General features: G+C 42.3%; 1 protein-coding gene across 1 annotated transcript in view; it reads left to right on the forward strand.

Annotated features, from left to right (window-relative positions):
- The window catches only part of LOC126213053 (triosephosphate isomerase), a 38,486-nt gene that overhangs the window by 653 nt on the left and 14,995 nt on the right, over positions 1-22,838 (forward strand). The window contains exon 2 of the mRNA XM_049940624.1: positions 9,133-9,246. Within this exon, the coding sequence (XP_049796581.1) occupies positions 9,133-9,246 (114 nt within the window). The remainder of the gene's footprint in view (positions 1-9,132; positions 9,247-22,838) is intronic.

Below are 22,838 nucleotides of genomic sequence, written 5' to 3' on the forward strand. Positions count from 1 at the left end.
GGACATGCAATAGATCAGCCCTCCAATGCAAATAACCGAACTAAAATGCCATGTTACTGGTGGGGCGGGGGGGGGGGGGGGAGCAGATACTGGCCAACCTGTTTTATGTTTGTTGTATTAATTTGGTGTTGCCTTATTAACAAACTCATTGAAAAGTACTGTTATGACCACTTACTCATAATCCCCCTAGGCCAGCAAATAATATTACAAGTATGGTTTCGTACCACACCACTGAGACTGCTTCTGATCAAATATTTTACCGATTCATTCATCCAGGGATCATGTGATAACTTGACAAATTTTGCACAAATAAGGGCTCGAGATTGATATTGGACACGCTGAAATGTAGATTGTGGTGACAGACTGATTGAGCTTTATATTTATGTGCTACTTACTGTATTTTGATAATCTAGTGATGTAGACAAAATAAATTGTGTGGTGTAACGCCTTTGATATGCTATCTTGATGTTTATAAAGTTCATAGTAACATACTGGAATAATGCAATGCATTTCTTTAAAAATGGAAGGTGGCATTTTCTGGGAAGTGTTACAGGTCAAAGTCAAGCTCAGCGACATTGCATGTGGAAAGTCTTATAAACCTACCCGTTGCACAGTAATGTAAAGCTGTACACACTAGCTTTTCAGTGATTTAAATGAACTCAAGTCAAGTGAATTTAACACAATTTCCAAACTTAGTTGCCTGTAGCTATCTTCACAGTTGTCATGTACTTCTGCAAGTTGGTATTTACTAAGTGGATCATAAATTAGTAACTGTAACTGACTAGGTTTATGGTGGGGGTATTGAGCGAGGGGGGATTAGAGGGAGAGAGATGCGGGAGGCACGTTGAGGGATTAGGGGTGGATGTCTAGTGGCTCAGAGGAAGCAGCTGGTTCTCCAGCTATGAATGCGATAGAGAAGGGTGGCATGTAAAGGGGCTAAGCATGTCTATGCCCGGTAGTCGGAGCTGGTGGGGGATGTCTGTTGGGAGAGGTTGACAGGATGGAGGACTTACCGATTTTCTCTGCATGCAACAGTGCTTCTCTTAAGGCATGCGGAGTTTCTGACAACAGAATTTGTGAATTTTGGGAATTTTCTGAACCTAGATAGGTGAAACAAAGCCTCACTAGTGGAAAAGGTTTAATCTGAAACACTGCAAGTCCTTTACAGTTAACAAATTGCTGAAACCATTCACAATACCCTATTCACCTTGGATTGCCGTACAATGTAATTGTTGCACAGCAGTAATATTATATGGATACATCTCCAGTTATTTGGTTATGGCCTTATGTGCTGCTGTATGTGAGACTTTAGCCTCTTGCGACAATCTCTTCACTGATTTTGTTGGCATCTGCGACACAATGCCCAAAATGTCGCCTTGCTTCCGTTAAAATTGTGGGCCTACCAGTTTGTGATAAATCATAAACTGAACCTGTTGCTTAGAATTTGTGAATTAAATCATGTACAATGTCACATTGTGGACCCCTGAAAGCAGGAAAACTCAATCTAAATTGCCACCTCACATGCTCCGTAGAGTTTCCTTCTGTACAGAAAACCTCTTCCACTAAGAATGCTCTGCCTGCAATTGTAACCATTCTTACTGCACTCAGCTTACAGACAATACACAACTAACAGCTGCAATGCAAACCCAACACTACTACCCATTAATTGTGTGTCGGTATTGGACTCAAATATCTGTACGGCAATGCAGATGTCAATGGTGTACCCTGTGTGTCTTGCTTAAAGACAGGCTTGTTCTGTTAATTCACAGTTATAGCTGTTGACAAGAGTAATGCCCACTTTATTCTTCACTGTGTGATCATTCCACCCATGTGTAGGCACCCTCATGGCCAACCTATTGATGGGTCATCTAGAGGAATCCTTCCTAAACACCCAGAATCCTCAACCTGTCACCAGTTTTGATTCATTGATGACATCTTTGCAATCTGGATTGGGGGTGAGGACATCCTATCCACATTGCTTCAGAACCTCAACAGACCCCCTGCGGGTCTGGGGGTTAGAATAGGCCCGAGGTATTCCTGCCTGCCGTACGAGGAGACTAGAAGTTTCACACGTTTCGGATTTTATGTGATGGTCCCCCTGTAGGGTTTGACCTCCATTCTTCAAAATTTTCCCGAAGAGCGAGCCAATTGGAGAAGGGCGTCTTACAAGGTGCATCATGTCCATTGCGCATTGAGATCTTTAGCCCACTTTCTCGCCATCACATTGCAGTCCTGCCCATTCTCATGCAGTGTCGATTTCTGCGTCGACGATGACCACAGGCTTATTTGCACCTGATATCCAGCACGGTAGCCAGTCCGTTGTGGTGGGGCCGCCATGTACCCTGTTGGTTGTAGCCCCCTGACCACACAGGGATTGCTCTGCTGATGCCTGCACCATTAACTCCACACATATGCTGAGGGGTAGATGCCCATCCCCCTGGGGCATCGGGACTCCCGGCAATGGCCATCCTGCCAGGTGGCCTTTGCTGCGGCTGGGTAGTGCCCCTGGGGAGGGCCCCTGGTCGGAATGGGTGGCATCAGGGGGGTGACACGAAATGATGCATAGTCCATCATCTCTTGCTGGTGGTGAAACACCAGTAGTCTCTAAGCGATCACGAGCTCAATTCAATGCACAGAAGTACGACCCCAGATTGTTCCCCTCCCTGGCCACACCGTGGGAGGAACATCAGGCTAAGGATGGCAGCGGATCTTATTCGCCCCTGTACTTTGTATGCTGATGGGGAATCTTTCCTGATGATGAAGCCTCAGTTTTTTGTTGATCACTTAGAGGACAAGTTCGGGGAGGTGAAGGCCTTGTCCAAATTGAGATCTGGGTCAGTCTTGATCAAAACAGCATCCTCTGCCCAGTCACGGGAGTTACTCGCTTGTGACAAGCTGGGGGATGTTTCTGTAACCATCACGCCCCATAAGAGCTTAAATATGGTCCAGGGTATCATATTTCACAGAGACCTTCTTTTGCAGTCTGACGATGAGCTGCGTGCCAATTTAGAGCGGCGACATTTCGTCTGGCGTGTTGTACTGGTTGTTACCTATCTCGTTTCTTAGATAACTGAAAAATTGTGGAATCTTATGTGGTATATTGTGGTAGGACCACACTCTCACCATGTGTTTTTTGAATGAGAATAATACGAGTAGTTCCAGCACAATTTCAGCAAGACTTATTTCTTTAGTAGCTGCTGAAAGATTACACACTGCAGATCTCGTTTGTCTAGGGATTCTCGAAGTTTTGTCTGCAAAATAATCATTCCGACAAGCATGGCCTGGGTTTTCTTCCTGTTTGAAATAAACACTACCGGATCTGAAATACTTTCAGCTAAAAATTATATTTATTCGTACTTTTTGCTAGTAACTACACCATTTTCACTATGAACATTGATACTCTAAATGCATTATACCGCACTTGTCACATAAATACGTCCATCTCCCTCCAATACAGACAAAGAAGTGGTGGGCAAGCCAACACGTGCCCGGAAGTTGCAGACATTCCTGCATTCTAGATTCTTTGGTCTACTGACCTTAACAAACTCCAAAGATACATATAAATATACAGCATTTAACATCTCAAACGAATCCATTATTTATCATAAAAGAAAATATTCATAATTAAATAAATTAAACACATTTTCTGGTAACATAATGAAATTACCTTAATTTTTTACTGTGGGCATCATACTTTTCGCATGAGATAAACTTTGTCCCCGAGAGTTAATTACATTAGTGTCCACCGGGGTCCGAAGGATAATCAGGTTGCCACCGGTGCCTTCATCTTGGCCTTTGAGGGTGATACATTGCCCGAGAAGGTCGAGTTGATGGTCTACTGTAGTGATGTAAAGCCCTATATCCCTCCCCCAATGTGGTGCTTTAAGTGCTGGAAGTTCGGCCATATGTCTTCCCACTGTACTTCCAGCGTCACATGCCAAGGTTGCGGACACCCATTGCATCCCAATACTGCCTGTGCCCCGCCTCCCATCTGTGTCAACTGTGGAGAGCACCATTCTCCTTGTTCGCCTGACTGCAGGATTATCCAGAAAGAAAGTAAAATCATGGAGTACAAGACCCTGGATCAACTGACCTACACCGAGGCTAAGAGAAAATTTGAACGCTGCATCCTGTGTGTATGACATCATCTTACTCCGCCACTATAACAGTTCTGGCAGCATCAGCTCCGCCAACCCAGGTCACCTCTCAGAGCTGGAAGACTACACCTGCCCTCTTGGTGGTGGGGGGGCATTTCCCTGCCTGTTGCTCCTGCACGACCTACTTCAGGCGCAACCCCCCCCTCCCCCCCCCCAACCATCGGGGACATCCATCCCCACTTCTAAGCCAGAGAAGTGTAAGTCTTCTACAGCTTCTCTCGCTAGGAAGGGTCCATTGGGTCACTCATTACCCAGGTTTCTTCTAGTGGGAAAGACGACACCCGCCCAAAAGCAGCTGGTTGGAGGGCTTCACGCTCATCCTCAGTCCCGGAGACTGAGCCAGTGAAATCCTCCCAGCCAGGGAAACCCAAGGAGCAGCGAGAGAAATCCAAAAAGAAAACCCCGTAAGACGAAGGAAATTGCGGTGGCACCCACACCACCGCTGCCTATGAGCTCTGTGGCTGAGGATGGGGTGGAAATTTTGGCATCCGCTGAGGACTTAGATCTCGCCAGACTCTCAGACACAATGGATATAGAAAGCTCAGCCAATAAATCGGTGGCAGCAGGTGATTCTGAGGCGTAAACTGCCTCATGTCTTCCCAGTCTCACAGTGTCACCCTCCAGTGGAATTGTGGCGGTTTTTTCCAATGCCTGGCTAAGCTACGGCAACTGTTAAGCTTTACACCTGCTATCTGCATTGCCCTCCAGGGTACCTGGTTCCCAACAATGCGGACCCCTGCCCTCCGTGGCTATAAGGGATATTACAAGAACCGTAGCGACTATAATCGAGTGTCAGGTGGAGTTTGCGCTTATGTCCTAACTCGGTCAGTAGTGAACATGTGCCCCTTCAAACCCCTCTTGAAGCTGTAGCTGTCAGAATAAGGACGACACAGGAAGTAACTGTCTGCAATGTATATCTTCCTCCAGATGAATGTACACTCCTGGAAATTGAAATAAGAACACCGTGAATTCATTGTCCCAGGAAGGGGAAACTTTGTTGACACATTCCTGGGGTCAGATACATCACATGATCACACTGACAGAACCACAGGCACATAGACACAGGCAACAGAGCATGCACAATGTCGGCACTAGTACAGTGTATATCCACCTTTCGCAGCAATGCAGGCTGCTATTCTCCCATGGAGACGATCGTAGAGATGCTGGATGTAGTCCTGTGGAACGGCTTGCCATGCCATTTCCACCTGGCGCCTCAGTTGGACCAGCGTTCGTGCTGGACGTGCAGACCGCGTGAGACGACGCTTCATCCAGTCCCAAACATGCTCAATGGGGGACAGATCCGGAGATCTTGCTGGCCAGGGTAGTTGACTTATACCTTCTAGAGCACGTTGGGTGGCACGGGATACATGCGGATGTGCATTGTCCTTTGGAACAGCAAGTTCCCTTGCCGGTCTAGGAATGGTAGAACGATGGGTTTGATGACGGTTTGGATGTACCGTGCACTATTCAGTGTCCCCTCGACGATCACCAGTGGTGTACGGCCAGTGTAGGAGATCGCTCCCCACACCATGATGCCGGGTGTTGGCCCTGTGTGCCTCGGTCGTATGCAGTCCTGATTGTGGCGCTCACCTGCACGGCGCCAAACACGCATACGACCATCATTGGCACCAAGGCAGAAGCGACTCTCATCGCTGAAGACGACACGTCTCCATTCGTCCCTCCATTCACGCCTGTCGCGACACCACTGGAGGCGGGCTGCACGATGTTGGGGCGTGAGCGGAAGATGGCCTAACGGTGTGCGGGACCGTAGCCCAGCTTCATGGAGACGGTTGTGAATGGTCCTCGCCGATACCCCAGGAGCAACAGTGTCCCTAATTTGCTGGGAAGTGGCGGTGCGGTCCCCTACGGCACTGCGTAGGATCCTATGGTCTTGGCGTGCATCCGTGCATCGCTGCGGTCCGGTCCCAGGTCGACGGGCACGTGCACCTTCCGCCGACCACTGGCGACAACATCGATGTACTGTGGAGACCTCACGCCCCACGTGTTGAGCAATTCGGCGGTACGTCCACCCGGCCTCCCGCATGCCCACTATACGCCCTCGCTCAAAGTCCGTCAACTGCACATACGGTTCACGTCCACGCTGTCGCGGCATGCTACCAGTGTTAAAGACTGCGATGGAGCTCCGTATGCCACGGCAAACTGGCTGACACTGACGGCGGCGGTGCACAAATGCTGCGCAGCTAGCGCCATTTGACGGCCAACACCGCGGTTCCTGGTGTGTCCGCTGTGCCGTGCGTGTGATCATTGCTTGTACAGCCCTCTCGCAGTGTCCGGAGCAAGTATGGTGGGTCTGACACACCGGTGTCAATGTGTTCTTTTTTCCATTTCCAGGAGTGTATTAGCTGCACTGATTGGTCAACTCCCTAAACCTTTCCTACTTAGATTTTAATGCCCATAACCCCTTGTGGGGTGGTACTGGCCGAGGCAGAGGTGTCGAAACTTTACTGTCGCAATTCGACCTCTGCCTCTTAAATACTGTGGCCGTCACACATTTCAGTGTGGCTCGTGGTAGTTACTCGGCCATTGATTTATCAATTTGCAGCCCAGGACTTCTCCCATCTGTCCACTGGAGAGCACATGACGACCTGTGTGATAGTGACCACTTCCCCATCTCCCTGTCACTGCCCCAGAATCAGGCACAGAGACGCCTGCCCAGAAGGGCTTTGAACAACGCGAACTGGGGAACTTCCACCTCTGCTGTTGCTGCTGAATCTCCCCCACACGGTAACATCAATGTGATGGCTGAGCAGGTGACTAGCACAATTGTTTCTGCTGCAGAAAATGCGATCCCTCGCTCTTTAGGGAGCCCGAGGCGTAAGGCAGTGGTCGCCGGAAGTCACTGAAGCAATCGAGGAGCGTCGGCGAGCTCCTCAGCGGCACAAGCGGTGCCCTTCCATGGAGCACCTCATAGCCTTTAAACGGCTCTGTGCCCGTGTTCGCTACCTTATCAAACAACGGAATTAGCAGTGTCGGGAGAGATACGTGTCCACCATTGGGTGCCACAACTCACCTTCCCAAGTCTGGGCAAAGATCAAACGTCTTTTTGGGTATCAGGCCCCAACAGCTGTCCCCGGTGTTAACATAAATGGCGAGTTATGCACTGACGCAAACGCGATTGCCGAGAACTTTGCTGAACACTTTGCTCGAGCCTCTACGTCGGAGAATTACCCCCCAGCTTTTCGCACACTCAAACGGCGGCTGGAAGGGAACGTCCTCTCATTCACTACCCGCTGCAGTGAATCCTATAACGCCCCATTTACAGAGTGGGAGATCCTCAGTGCCCTTGCACATTGCCCCGACACAGTTCCCGGGCCTGATCGCATCCACAGCCAGATGATTAAACATCTCTCATCTGACTACAAGCGACATCTTCTCGTCATCTTAAATCGGCTCCAGTGCGATGGCATCTTTCCATCGTAATGGCGGGGGAGCACCATCATTCTGGTGCTCAAACGCGGTAAAATATTGCTTGATGTGGATAGCTATGGGCCCATCAGCCTCACCAACATTCTTTGTAAGCTGCTGGAACATATGGTATGTCGGTGGTTGGGTTGGGTCCTGGAGTCACGTGGCTTTCTGGCTCCGTGTCAAGGCGGCTTCTGCCAGGGTCGCTCTACCACTGAGGATCTGGTGTCCATCGAGTCTGCCATCCGAACAGCCTTTTCCAGACAGCAACGCCCGATTGCCGTTTTTTTTTTTTTTTTTTAGTTACGTAAAGCATACAACATGACTTGGCGACATCATATCCTTGCCACATTGTACAGGTGGGATCTCTGGGACCACTACCGATTTTTATCCAAAACTTCCCTGTAACTCCGTACTTTCCATGTCAAAGTTGGTGACTCCCATAGTTCCATCCATATCCAGGAGAACGGAGTCCTGCAGGGACTTTTTTTACTTTCCATTAATGGTCTAGCAGCAGCTGTCAGACCCTCCGTCTCACCTTCTCTGTATGCAGACGACTTCTGCATTTCATACCGCTGCTCCAGTACTGTTGTTGCTAAGCGGCACCTCCAGGGAGCCATTCACAAGGCACAGCCATGGGCTCTAGCCCACAGCTTCCAGTTTTCAGCCACAGTCGTGTGTCGTGCCCTTCTGTAGGCGTTGTACAGTTCATCCGGAATCTGCACTTTACCTTAATGACGACCCATTCACATATCAATTCGTAGGTCTGGTTTTCGACGATCTGCTTTGTAGACTCATTGCATTTCCCCAGCATTCTACCAATGAACCAAAGTCTGCCATCTGCTATACGTACGGCTGAGCCCAAGTTGATAATTCCATTTCATATGCCTACAGATTTTTACACCATCCAGGTATTTGTATTGGTTGGCTGATACCAATTGTAAATCATTGATATTGCAGGCACAGTTTTGTAAATTACAAAACTGTATATTTATCAGCAGTTAAAGCAAATTGCCTGTCTTTGAACCAGTTTGATATCTTATCAAGATGTGGCTATATTGTTGTGCATCATTTGTCAGACAGTACGTCATTATAGATAACTGCATCATTTACGAATAATATGAAGTTACCATTAATATTGTGTGGAAGATCATTAATGTACTACATGAACAGCAAGAGTCCCAACATACTTCCCTGGGGCACACCAAAAGTTACTTCTCCATCAGTTGGTGTCTCTCCATCTGAGATAACATGCAACATAATCCCTACCAAGAAATCCTCAGTCCAGTCACAAATTTCACTGGATACCCATATGAATTTACATTTAGTAATAAGGCTAGGTTTGGTAATCAGTGAAATGCTTTTATGAAGTAAAAGAATACTTCATCTACCTTAAAGGAGCCTTGAGCCGAGGTGTTCTTAATGTCATGTAAGAAAAATGCAAGTTGGATTTCGCACGATAGATTTTTTGGAATGAGATCATGCTATTTGACATACTTATTACCACATCCATCCCGTGTTCCTGACACCCATTAATTTACTGTTGCAGAGATAATAGTTGGCGTGCCAGCTATATATCTGGACTACGTGAACCAGAAGCTGCCTGGAAATGTCGTGGCTGCGGCACAGAATTGCTACAAGATCCCAAAAGGTGCTTTCACAGGTAGGCTCAATGAAAATGCCAGCTGTGTTACTAATTTAATAGTAGTTCATATTTTAGTATGGTATTTTAGTATGGCATTTAATGTTTTGTTTGTTTTGTCCGAATGACTTGTGCCTTATTTATAGCTGTCGGTACAGGCTGGCATGTGGGGTTTGCACACATTTCATATGTTCAGTAACATGTTGATATTTAAGAAAAAAATTTCGGGATTTGAGGTCTGACTGTTACGCAAAACACCGTTTTTCACAGTACCCAAACATGTTTTGACACCAATGTGCCATCATCAGTGGGTTTTCGCTTTTATTTATTCTTTACATTTGGTGAGCACGAATTTTCTGGACCGCTTTTGTGTTAATTATTACAGGGAGCTTGTCATGTTTTCGTGTGGCAAGCACTTCCTCCATTCTCCACATCATGCTGAGATGCTGTGATGCATACATAGCTATAACAAGTATTTTCCACAAATAATGTAGTAAAACGCTTTTCACTACACCAGAACACTGTGATTGTGGTTTGCTATGACATAACAAACCACAACCCCAAAAATTTTAACTGCAAACACGGCGAATACAAGGAGCTGCAAATCGAAAGATGGATATTTTAAGAAAAAACTTTTATTTATACAAAATCAAAAATTCTGAAGTATACACTACAGTTGCTGAAAATTACAGCTCTGATTAAAAAATAAACTAAATCCAACATAACACCTTCTATTGGATTTATGTGGTCACTTAGGACTTCATGTCGCATTTCGTATGTGAAATGACAAATAGTGCCTCATTGGTAGACGGTGTGCACATTGATGTGTGGATCGTCTCAGGTTTATGGTGTTTACCCTTACAGTGGCCATGTTTTCAGGTCAATTTATTAGGAACTGGCCATTTTTTCCTTTAGAATATTACTTGTTATTCTGATATCTGTACCCTGTTGTAGGACAGTATTGTGACTCATAGCTTTACAATTAAAATAATGTCAAAATGTCTGTCACGTTGCAACAACTGACAATGCAATTAGGTTTAATGTATTATTCACTATCATGCGGTTGTCCACTGCAACAACTGAAATGGCAAATAGCCTCCGTGTACACGATGTCTTCGTCCTCGCTACTGGCAGTGGTGTACTGGGCAATCTAAAAACCTTAGTTTCCTGTGGGACACAGTGTAGTTCTTAGTGTGTGTTGCGTTTGGAATGGTGAGATTACCACTTCACTGTTCTGGTTTGGCCTCATTGACATTCAGGGTACTTATGCATCTAATATTCATATCCATTCACACTTGACACCTAACAACACAATTCTTAGATAGTCTTATTTTGGGAATGTTGCCGAATATTCCATAGTTCATGGTTATGTACTTCAACCGTGTTCAAAGATTTCTAACTCGTGAAGTTGTTGTTGCTGAGGCTCGGGTTTGTATTTGCAATGTCGAGTGTACCTACTTCACGAAGTGACCTGTCACCCCGATGCTGTTTGTAATACCAGTTACTTCGAATATCTTATAACAGTCGTCCTTTTTTCGATTCTCGGTGCAGTGGTCCTGGTATGTAGTGCCACTAATTGTACTGTAGAACTTCGTCTCCATCTGTGGGGGGTCAAGTGCAGTCAGCAAGCTCATATTCTATAACAGCTATCTAAGAAATTGCATAACCACTCTTTAAAGAACTCTTATCTATGTAACAATTATGAAAAGGAAAGTTGCTACTCACTAAATAGTGGAGATGATGAGTTGCAGAGAGGCACAACAAAAAGACTTTCACAAATTGTTGTGCCTATCTGTGACTCTTCTCTAACGTTTCTCACGAACTCGAGTGATCAGATCGCTCATTTACGACTTGCTCGTAGCCGTTGAGACGTAACGCGCCGAATGACGGATTTTAAGAGATCGCATGACATAACTTCTTTCTGGGGTTTGACCACTATCATCATATTCCAGAGTAGTAGTCCACAACATCCCAAAGCACGACTGCAAAGTATAAGTTACTTCTCCACAGCAAGTAAAGACACTATTCTAAAGTTCTAATTACTTAAAATGTGAGTGTGAATCTGGGTTATTTCGGTTTATTCCCCCAAACCACCTTCCACTTCATTAGGAGGTGACTTACTTGGAATTTGCAGCCACGCTTCTTTACTGGATAGCCAGCTGCTGGAAACCCTCTTGACTTATTCTCCGTAGAATAACGCTAGGTACAGGAGTTTTTAGACTCTTTCTACTTATGAAATAAGTAGACATACAAACTTTACTTTTCGTCTGTTAATGATGTATTTAACCTCCATACACAATAAAACTCTCACCTTCCTCATAAATATGTAACTTCCTGTAAGTATCTCGTACAGCTGAACACCAAAAACAAATTGAGTTAGTCAAAAGAAAGTTGGCTTAGATACCATAACTTTTCTTAACATGAATCAGAACATAAGTCTTGCCCATAGCAAGATTGCGTCAAGAGCAGGGGCGGGCAGGAATCCTGCTCGTGTGCAGTTAACAGGTATTCTGCCTGCACATAGGGGCAAGCTGGCCACCCGCTTCTCTCCACTCCCCACCATACCGTCTCTCCACTCCTTCCTTTGTAATGCGTTTTGTTTCCTAGCTTGCTTTGTTGAATGAAGGCATAAGGTTAGTAGGAGTGCTTCAAAGAAATCATGGTTTCAAAGAGTACCTATTACCTACGATGAGTTTTATTTAATTATCACAGGTGGAGTTTACAGTACGTTTAATGTCTGGAACAAAATTTCTACACACAGACAAACGCAAACTGTTACGTAAATTTTCATCACTGGTGTTTGCTCTTAACCGAGACTTATTAATTTTCATAACAGAAAAAAAATCTCACAAACGTATGTCGAGCCAAACATTATCTTCACGGCTTGACGAAGGAGACGAGGAAACTTTTCCTGTGGAAAGTCGTGATACAAGTCTGTTACACGTCTTGCCAAAAGGAACATGTGTCTCAGACGAGAATTACAGTGTAAATCTACTAATTCCACTTGCAAATTGGGATGAATATCATCTACAGAAACAGCAAATGGTCTCGAGAACCATTAAAAAGCTTGGGACAAATATGATAGATCCCCAAATTGCTTGAGAAATTCCTCTTTTATTGCACTAAGTACGGAAACATATTCTTTGCAATTCTGTTCTCGCACAGTAGACAGAGTGGGGAAATGCACTGTGTTCCCTGACGAGAGCTGTCATTCCCACAGCTCAAGCTTGCTAGTGAAACTTGTGTCCAATGCATTCATGTGTCCGGTAATGTCCACTAAAAATGCAAGGTCGGCAACCCACTCTGGATCTTCTAACTTGGGGTCGTACCTTCCTTTGTCCTTTAAAAACTGATTTATTAGTACTCTCACCTCAAAAAATCTTTTGAGTACATTACCGCGTCTAAGCCAGCGGACTTCACTGTAGTGTGGTATGTCACCATACAGTGTGTTAACTGTAAGACGGCAGAGTTGTGCGGGGAGAGGAGGAAGCAAGCTTTGGCTGGCGAGGGGAGAGGAGATGTTGCGGTGGGGGGGGGGGGGGGGGGGGTGGCGGCAAGGCACGCCTACCAGTTACAGTGCTGGCACTACAAATTGTGAGTCATGCTTACATGAAGGCAGATGAAAGGCTTGGAAGTAAAACACGCTTTAAATGTTGTTCGTAAACGAAACTGAGATCGTCATGTACATTATAATCTATATATATAATAGAGGGAAACATTCCACGTGGGAAAAATATATCTAAAAACACATATGATGTGACTTACCGAACGAAAGTGCTGGCAGGTCGATAGACACACAAACATACACACGAAATTCAAGCTTTCGCAACAAACTGTTGCCTCATCAGGAAAGAGGGAAGGATGTGGGTTTTAAGGGAGAGGGTAAGGAGTCATTCCAATCCCTGGAGCGGAAAGACTTACCTTAGGGGGAAAAAAGGACGGGTATACACTCGCGCGCGCACACACACACATATCCATCCACACATATACAGACACAAGCAGACATATTTAAAGACATTAAATATGTCTGCTTGTGTCTGTATATGTGTGGATGGGTATGTGTGTGTGTGTGTGTGTGCGCGCGCGAGTGTATACCCGTCCTTTTTTCCCCCTAAGGTAAGTCTTTCCGCTCCCGGGATTGGAATGACTCCTTACCCTCTCCCTTAAAACCCACATCCTTTCGTCTTTCCCTCTCCTTCCCTCTTTCCTGATGAGGCAACAGTTCGTTGCGAAAGCTTGAATTTTGTGTGTATGTTTGTGTTTGTTTGTGTGTCTGTCGACCTGCCAGCACTTTCATTTGGTAAGTCACATCATGTTATATAATGTGTGTGTGTGTGTGTGTGTGTGTGTGTGTGTGTGTGTTTGTCTACTATGCGCTCACAAACCATTCATCCGATTGCAATGAAACTTTGGTGAGTTGTTCTCTGTAGGACTACCGGTAGGGTTTGTTGGCGACTACCGAGATGGGCCAGCAACTGCGTCTTCACTCATTTTGATAATGTTTAGCACAACTGCACAATAAAAACACGCAGAACAGTACAGCGTAAAACAATAATGAAGCAGACGACAATGGCTACCTTGTACAACGCAGTCAGCTACGTAATGTTGGCAGCAGTCGAAACTGCGTGCGTACCGAAGCCTCCCGACGTTTACCGACTTCTACCGATTCAGGACTAGGGAGAGGTCTGCCATCTAAAAGTTTACACACTGTACTTTTCCCCAGTTTCAGCTAAATATTAGTGAAACTGTCCGTGTAAGCCCGTGGGATCTCAAATAATTAACTGCCCGAATAACCACTTGCATGATGCCCCCAGTTTTGCTGCTTTTTCATGGTGTACTTCTTGGTGCAAAATGCAGTGGATGCTGTACAATGATTATTCTGTACGCTGTAGCTTTTTTCTTATTAATCCAACAAATCCCAATTTTCCCCCTTTCATTGCAGGTGCTCCGTCTGTTGTCACTGACACCAAACGTTCTCAGTTTAAACTAGCTGAACCGACAGCTGCTTCAACGGCTTTTAGGATGTCCGCGCCGGTGGTCGTGCTTTTTAAAGATATCATATCTAAAAAAATCCTCTGTTATGTGCAGAGCAGTGTCCACGCCGCGGACATAAATCACCAATTGCGCGGTGTCTGAAATATCTGTGGACTCATCAAATGTGATAGAAAATACAATAAACTCCTTTACTGCACTCCTTAATTGACGGTAAGCGTCACCTGCTATGGCACTTATACGATGACTTACAGTCTGCCGAGAAAGAGTGATAGCTCGAAACTGATTTGCATTCAGTGGGCAAAGTAAATCAGCAGCGTCATTGATGCACTCCTTTATAAACTCACCTTCAGCAAACGGTTTTCCAGCTCTCGCTATATTAAGCGCAATCTTATAACTTGCACGTATCGCTGGGCTATCATTGTTGTCGTCCGGAAAAATTGAAAACAGTGCTCCATAAAATGTTAATCAGATGAGAGACATGACGAAAGAAAGTCGCACATCTCTTGTGACAATAGCAACTTAAGTCAGATTCATCTAGTATCGTCAGATCGCTCTTCGTAAGCTCTGTCCATTTCCCCATCCGCTCAGAATCCGACAATAAATTGTACTCGTCCTTGTGAAATTTATTATAATGCCGTTCAATACTAAATTTCCGCTGACCAGTGAGAATACTGCCACGTGTTAAACATTTCAAATTTTCACGTTTTTGCACAAAGAAAAATGATTCTCCCATTCCTTTTTAAAAGATAGCAAATCTCCACTTTTCTGTTTCCTTGATTCACTGTGCATTTTCCGGTTCTTGAAATACAACGTACACTACCTTGTGGTCGCTTAGCATCAATGTCCGCAGCTTAGCCTGGCACTACACTGCCACAACCTGCCGGCTGTCGCCACTGCCCCAGTCGACAATTGCACGCGAGCAGCACACGTGCAGCACTGTGCGCTCATGAGCTCGTGCAACGTTTGCCCGCCCCTGGTCAAGAGTTTTTAAGAGTTCTATTTCAATGGTCTTTGTTTTAGTAACAATAGTCAATGACACAAAAAGCTCAGAGCTGCATATAAACTCCACGGTTCTTCCTTACACACCCACTAAAACATCTATGGATTGCCCGACTGGTACTTATCGGTGCCGTTCGTCTGCCACGCCTACCTTCTTCCTGTGGCTGATTTTAAACCTGCACGCACAGACATGTGATGTGCAGCAGGTAGGATTCTACCATCCCACTTTGATATCCAGAATATCATGTGTTCGAGACAGTAGAAGGCTGAGTGGTTCTAGAATTTACACAGAAATTCTCGAATTACCACATAACCCCCCCCCCCCTCCCTCCGCCCCCCCCCCCACACACACACACCTTAGATAGAACACGCTATATTTTATACATAATCATTATGCAAATAGTATCACCCATAACATTCCATATCTTAACAGTACACACGTCTTACATATGTTTATATACCTGTCTTTCCTTTCAATAACAATTCTGTCCTCTCTTGAACAGTATTTTGTTTATTGTGTTTCTACTCTTTTCTTATTTTAGTTTGTTATTAAGACATGACCATTTACTCGTGGCTTTAGTCAGTGTTATTAATGTTTAGGAATTGCGAGGGCTTTTTCTTAATATGAAAGTGTTCATTTGACAATCATTTGTTTCCACGAAACCTAATAATCCTAGTCATTCATAGAATTCACACTTCCCAGAATAATCCCTATAAAATTTGTGATTTTAGTCACAATGCTGTCCCCTTCTCCTACGATCAGCACCTATTCCTTGCTTGTGGGTTGACCTTACGAGAGCACTTCCTCTCCATTCTGGTAGGGTATGCCCCCTTACAAAACATCTCTATTTTTGAGGCCACTGATCGTCCTATCTCCCTGTAGGTACCCCTGCCCGTTGTAAGTAGTGAATGCCAGGTACGCCCCCCTTATCCTTTGAGTAGGCCTCATAGTTAATTACCCTAGTATTCATTTCTATGTATACCATAATTAAGTATCATCTAGTAAAGATATATATCTATTTCAAACTTATTCTTTAATATATCATTTACTCCCTAGAGTCCTCCTCTAGTTCTCAACTTCTATATTTTCAATAGATACCATGTCTACCTATACTATTTACATCCCACTATCCTTCAATTCCTCAGAGTACTTATTGCAGTGACGTTTCTCAGTGATCAACATGACTAATTCCTTTCTTACTTTTGTTTTCTTTCTTTGCTCACGCCTCTTTCTTATTTATCCATTACTCATTACTACTTTATATGTGCTTTTTTCTCTCCTTGCGCATGAGTTCATTGTGCCATTGTAATAAAAATTTAGAACTGCCACTGTTCTTTGTGTATGTGTACCTCTTCTAAAGTACATTCAATGTAGAACCATCATAGCTTCCTATTTATAGGTGCATATCTCCGTATGTAAACACGTTTTCCCCTACAACACGTGGTGGTTCTCACATCGTGACAGGCTTTGTTTTATGTAATTTAATGTTCGTGTGGAAGTGTATATTTGTGTATATGTGGATGTGTGTTTGTGTAGTCTGATTTTTTGGCCTTCTTATCTAAAGATAAGATTAAGGTTTCTAGTAAACACGGAAATAAGGAAGGACTTCAGCAATAGAAGTTTGTGGATATGGAAAGAGGGAAAAAATAGACAGGTCCTCAAATGAGAAGCAAGAAAAGAAAAAAGGATATGGATGCTAGGATTGAAGAAGAAAAATAATATAGCCCCAAAGACAAGAGACCCTTCCGACCCCCCTTTGCAATGATCCCTACCCCTCAGGTAATTGAATGTGACATCGCAGGTGGTCTGGTGTTAAATCATCTCCAACAGAACGGACTTGTCCCACTTTCACCCTTTGAGGTGCCCGAAGGACATCCTAGCAACCCTGTGGAAACGGCAAGTGATGAAAAATCAGGTACACTTGTTTGTGTGGGTTGTTTGAAAGGTATGATGTGTTTGTTGTGTTAGTCATGATTTATCTGTTCTTGTAAATCATGCTTTTAGCTACAATACCCACCCCTTTCAAAATGTATATACAAACTCTCCCATCTATATCACATCTCATAAAAGGTATAAAATACTCTATACACAATAGAAAATGTATACACTATGGTTTAACATTTGTTCAGCTAGTCACATTGTGTTATATTTTCCACAAAAATAATACTCTCTTCAGTTTATTTCGTCTAGATATCCCCTTTTTTTCTGTGATTCTCTCAAGTTGTTCTCTATTTTATAATCATATCCGGTTTTATAAGCAATAAGATTACAGAATAGTTCTAGATTTTAAAGGAATTCGTTGCATGAAAACTATTTTGGAGAAAACACCGAAAACATCTTGAGATCCATCGGTCGTTACTGCGCCCGTTAACTCAGATTGTTGATGTCCCGGGGGGGTAAACAATTTTACATCCTTTACATTGTATTTCCCCTTCTCTAATCCAGTTGTGGGATCTACTAAAAATAATGTCTTAGGATGGACCACCGTTTGTACCCTGTATGGTCCCTCATATTTTTGGAAAAACTTATCAGTCAGTCTCTTTCTTCAGAGTAGAGCTGTGAAGATCTTGTTTTATAAGAACCAGGTCATTGACTTGGTACTGAGGTTCCAGAGCCTGTTTGTTATGTTTACATACTCTTTGTAGCATATTTTCAATTAAATTTTTAGAAACTATTTCCTGATTTGCTTCGTAATTGACACTAGGTTGTTCGAGCCATTTAAAACACTTAATTAGAGGTTCTCCTATAAAAGGTTTGCCTGTAACTTCTGAAGGTGTCAACCCACTCGATAAATGGAGTAATTTATTTTGGATAAGTTCAAAGTCCTTAATTTTTGTTGCCCACGAAGTATGTTTTTCATGGCAGTAAGTACGACATAATTTTCCAATTTCATTCATTACTCATTCACACGGATCTGATGACAGGTTATAATTGGATATTAACACTTGTTGAATATTTTCCCACGCTAGGAATTCTCTAAATTCACTACTCACAAATTGTGGTCCATTATCCACAAGAAACCGTTTTAGTTTACCTACTTCTTGAAAGTATTGTTGTAAACAGTGTATAACTGTCTGCGTATTTGCTCTTTTAATAGCATATAGTTTAACATATTTTGACTAGCATTCTATGATAACCAAAATATATGATACTACTCCCCTTTCCTTGTGGAATTGGTTCAAAAAAAATCTGTTGCTGTCAGGTCATGTAGTGACGGGAGTAATAGGATGCAGTTTGTATTTCACTTGAGTATTATTCTCTTTTACTTTTTGGCAAGTTTCACAGGTTCTAATAAAAGATGCTATTTTATGACCTAGTTTCTTGAAATAATAAAATTTATTCATATGATATATACATTTTTTGATTCCGAAGTGTCCATGTTATGTGTTGAACATACCACACAAGTTCGTCTTCCATTACTTTCGGTATGCATAAGCGCCATCGCTGTGATGTTACGCTGTAACTTCAAGACAAGTTATGATCTATAATTTTCCATTTTCCTAATTGACTAGGAGGTAACGAGTTCTGGATACACACAGAAAATATTTCGGTGAAATAAGGATCGTGATGGACATTTCCTGTTATTCTTTGAGCCATTTCTTTTACCTTGATGTTCGGATATTCTGCTGACATAAAACTAATGGCAAAAACAATGCCGGGCCCTTCTGTACGTTTCAATTCTTCCATTCCTATGGGATGGGTAGCCTCGATAAAACATCAGGTACAATATTTTCAGAACATTTTACGTATTGTATCTTAATATCATATTGCTGTAGGAAAAGCTTCGATCGCATCAACCTACTGTGTAGTAATCAACTACTCATTAGAAAGGATAAAGCTTGATGATCTGTATAAATACGGATTTCTGATCCCCGTACTAGTGTTTGAAATTTTTGAATACTCTGCACATTCGCCAATAGTTCCTTTTCGGTAGCTGTGTAATTTAGTTCATGCTTATTTAGGCTACAGCTAGCAAAATATATGGTTCTGTGTTCTAAATTACTTGGATCCCATTCTCCTTGGAAAAGTTCAGCAGCAACACCGTAATCAAATGCATCCATTGAAAATTTAAACGGTTCGCCCATAACTGGATGATGTAATATGGGTGACTCAACAAGCGTTCTTTTAACGTTTTCAAGTGCACCATTTGCACCTTGATCCCAAGTCCATGGTACTCTCTTTCTTATTAAACATAAAATTCTCAGGTCATTTAACTCTTGCCCTTGTATGTACCGTCGATAGTATCCACACCTATAAATCCTTTTAATTGTCTTAGATTTCTGGGGTGCAGGCATTCTTTGATAGCTTTTTTGCATTCGGGGTCTGGTGTAATTCCCTTTACCCTTATAAGATGACCCAAGAACTTTAAGTTCTTGGTGTGCAAAAAATGATTTAGACAGCTTCACCATAATACCTTTTCCTTCAAATTTTTTCAGACTCTTGCACAAAGTTAGACAATGTTCCTCCCACGTAGCTGATATTATTGAGATACCATCTATTTGTTTATTTTCTGGGTGTATTTTTATCTGCCAATATCCCACGGTCAAGTCCATTGTGCTAAAGAATTTTGCCTTTTCAAACTTGGGATAACAATTCGTCGATATTAATAGTCGATCTGTCTCCGTCTCTGTACGTCAATTCAATGTACGAGCCTCTAAGACTAATCGTACCCCATCTGTAGCTTTCTTCACTACAACCAGAAGATAATTCATTACACTGGAAATACGTTCCATAATATTATCATCAATCCTTTTGTTAATCTCATGCCGAACTGCTTCCTTCAAACTCACTGGTATTGAATACGGTTTTCAAAAGAATGAAGTGTCATCATTCGTTTTGAACTTACAGATATAATCTCTGATGTTACTTGGACAACCGGAATACACCACTTCATACTAAATTAAAATTTTATAGAAATTTCATCCTTGTTGGTCGATTAATAATAGGGATTCGTTAGCTTTGTGTTGTATATCAGCTCAATGTGTTACTTGATCCATATTATCGATTTTTGGTGATAATTGTGCTGTAGCTGTCAATCGTAAGACACTGACATTCAGTTGTTTGTTCCTCAATGTGGCTGTTTGTCACAAATGGTGTCCAGCATCTACTGTCCCCTCTACCAAAACAAAGAGCATCGAAATGAAGTTATTCAGCATCGACGTGACCCTCCCAGTGGTGATGTCTGGTGCAGTTTGATTGAAGATCGTGTGATTGGTCCTTTCACTTTTGTAGAAAAAAAAAAAAAATACACAGGGATGTTTGCTGTGGCATGTTGACAGAGTATGTCTTTCCCCAAATGGATGATATTGACGTGGGAAAGGGGCTTGTGTTTTTCCAACAAGATGGCGCCCCACCTCATTACAGTAACCATGTGCATGTGGCTCTTGAGACTCACTTTCCAGGAAGGAGGATAGAAGGGCTGGCCCAATACTTTGACCACCACAAAGCCCAGACTTACCGCACTGGACTTCGAGGCCACATAAGAAATGCTGAAATGTTGGTGAATACGTGGTGAGAAGTCTCGCCTTGTGCAGGGCAACAAATGGATCCCAAGTTGAAACCTATTAACATTAAACAAAAGTTGAAGGAATTCTCTTTCATGATATGTACTCATTGATGTAATTTTTCATTTATTTCCCCATTAAATTTATACTTGAAACTAGGGAGTTCTTTTTCAAACAGCCTGTATAATAACCAAAATTATGAATCTGTAAAGGGAGGACAGGGTTGTAAATGAAATGTGGTTAAACTTTAACAGTATATTTTATAGAAATATAAGCCAATTTACACAATTCCACACAGCCTAATATTTAAAACAAAAAATGCTCTACATGAAATGCGCAATATTCAAATGCACGCACTTGCTATTCTGATTTCTAATGACAGTTCCTGTTGCAGATAATTAATTAAAAGTCGAAGAAAGATCTCCTACGATCATTTCATCGAATCCACAGAATTAATTATGTAACATGAATCAAGCTAACCGACAGACAAGCACAGCGGCAAAAAGAAAAGAAAAGAGCAGAGCAAAAAAGAGAAAAGAGAGTGGTGCCCTTGTTTCACGGCTGTGTATACTAATGTTTTTATATGGTTATCGATTTATTGTCCAGAGGTGTCTGGCATAGTTACATTAATTTGGATAAATTTCGTGTAAAAGTTGGGAACATTACACTCTCCAATTCTGACTCGCACATAATGTGAAGTTTTGTACATGTATATAGTCACTGCACATAAAAGCTAGTCATTTTTAATTAATTTAATGTATTCACAGAGTAATTAAAATAGAGATGTTCAATTTTTGTATGACTTTTGCTGAATCTGACAGACTGCTAACAAAATGGAGATGGCCACAATTTAATAGTGGAGCTTGGACTGGCTGACTGACATTCTACATTATGTGTATTTATAGTTATCATAAGAATAAATTTCAAATTCTGTCATTATATTTTATATCAGGAAAGTGAGCAAAATTACAGAATCAACATTATGCTTGGCAAAATATCAAATCTTGTTTAACTGTGAGTTGGATAATGAAAAAATAAACATTATAGGAACTGTTTTATGAAACCCGTTTCTGCTTCCACACAGATTCACAAATCCTAACAAAAAAAGGCTAAAAAAAGTCAAGTAAATGGCAAACTAACAAACTTGTGCAGTGAAAATGGCCATTTTTCAGAATCAGAAAATTCAGAGGAACAAAACTATGGTTCTGAATTTTGGAATCACAGTTTTAGATTGGAACATTCTGGCATGCAAGAATTTTAATTATGAATATTTTTTTTTTTTAATAAGAAGTGTTGGAAATAGTATAGTGTTTCTGAGAAGACGAGCAAATGGGCTATTGACTGAGGCATAATGATGTTATAAATAACCAGATATTTGGTTATTGAAAACCTCAGCTTCATGTGTTCTGTAGGGATTGACACTTATAATAATTTTTTTTAAATAAACTGTTTCCAAGTGAACTAATTATTGTATTGTTAGAAATCATATTATTCATTGAACAATAAAGTTTTGTGAACATCTGCTTGAATAAGAAAATAGTCATTGAATATAACTATAGTATAAGTGCTACATACAAAAAATTAGGTAAATAAGGAGTAGAATTGTAGCAAGTGGATGTACCCACAGCTACCTGTCTCAACTTGCCAAGTCAAGTAAGGCCAATACTATTTTTTTCACTTTAGTAATCGAACTACTTTCCTGAGCAAAGTTTTAGCTACTGACATGAACTGGAAATAAAAGTGAAATATCATTTTCCGTAAGTTTTCTGTGCTTGCAACTGCCTGATGTACAGCCCTGAATCTCTCACGCTGATATCTTGTCACTGTCACCATTGTTATTCTGATGAGAGTGGTGGATCACCAGTTGAAAGCGATTGAAAGTTAACTATATATTCATAAAGAAAAATCACCTATATTTTTCCTGTAACATGAGTTCCAAATTTCGTGGAGTGCACATAACTCAGAATTTCCAACACTTCTTCATTAATTTTCTTTCTTCTAACTTTCGCAAATAGTGTATGAAATATTGGTATAATATTCCAAACATACAGTTTTTGTGTGTCATAAACATAAATTAAGTATATTTATTGACTGCTCTAAGTAGCAGTCTGTCT

The sequence above is a fragment of the Schistocerca nitens genome, chromosome 11, assembly GCF_023898315.1.
Source record: "Schistocerca nitens isolate TAMUIC-IGC-003100 chromosome 11, iqSchNite1.1, whole genome shotgun sequence".
Lineage (NCBI taxonomy): Eukaryota > Metazoa > Arthropoda > Insecta > Orthoptera > Acrididae > Schistocerca > Schistocerca nitens.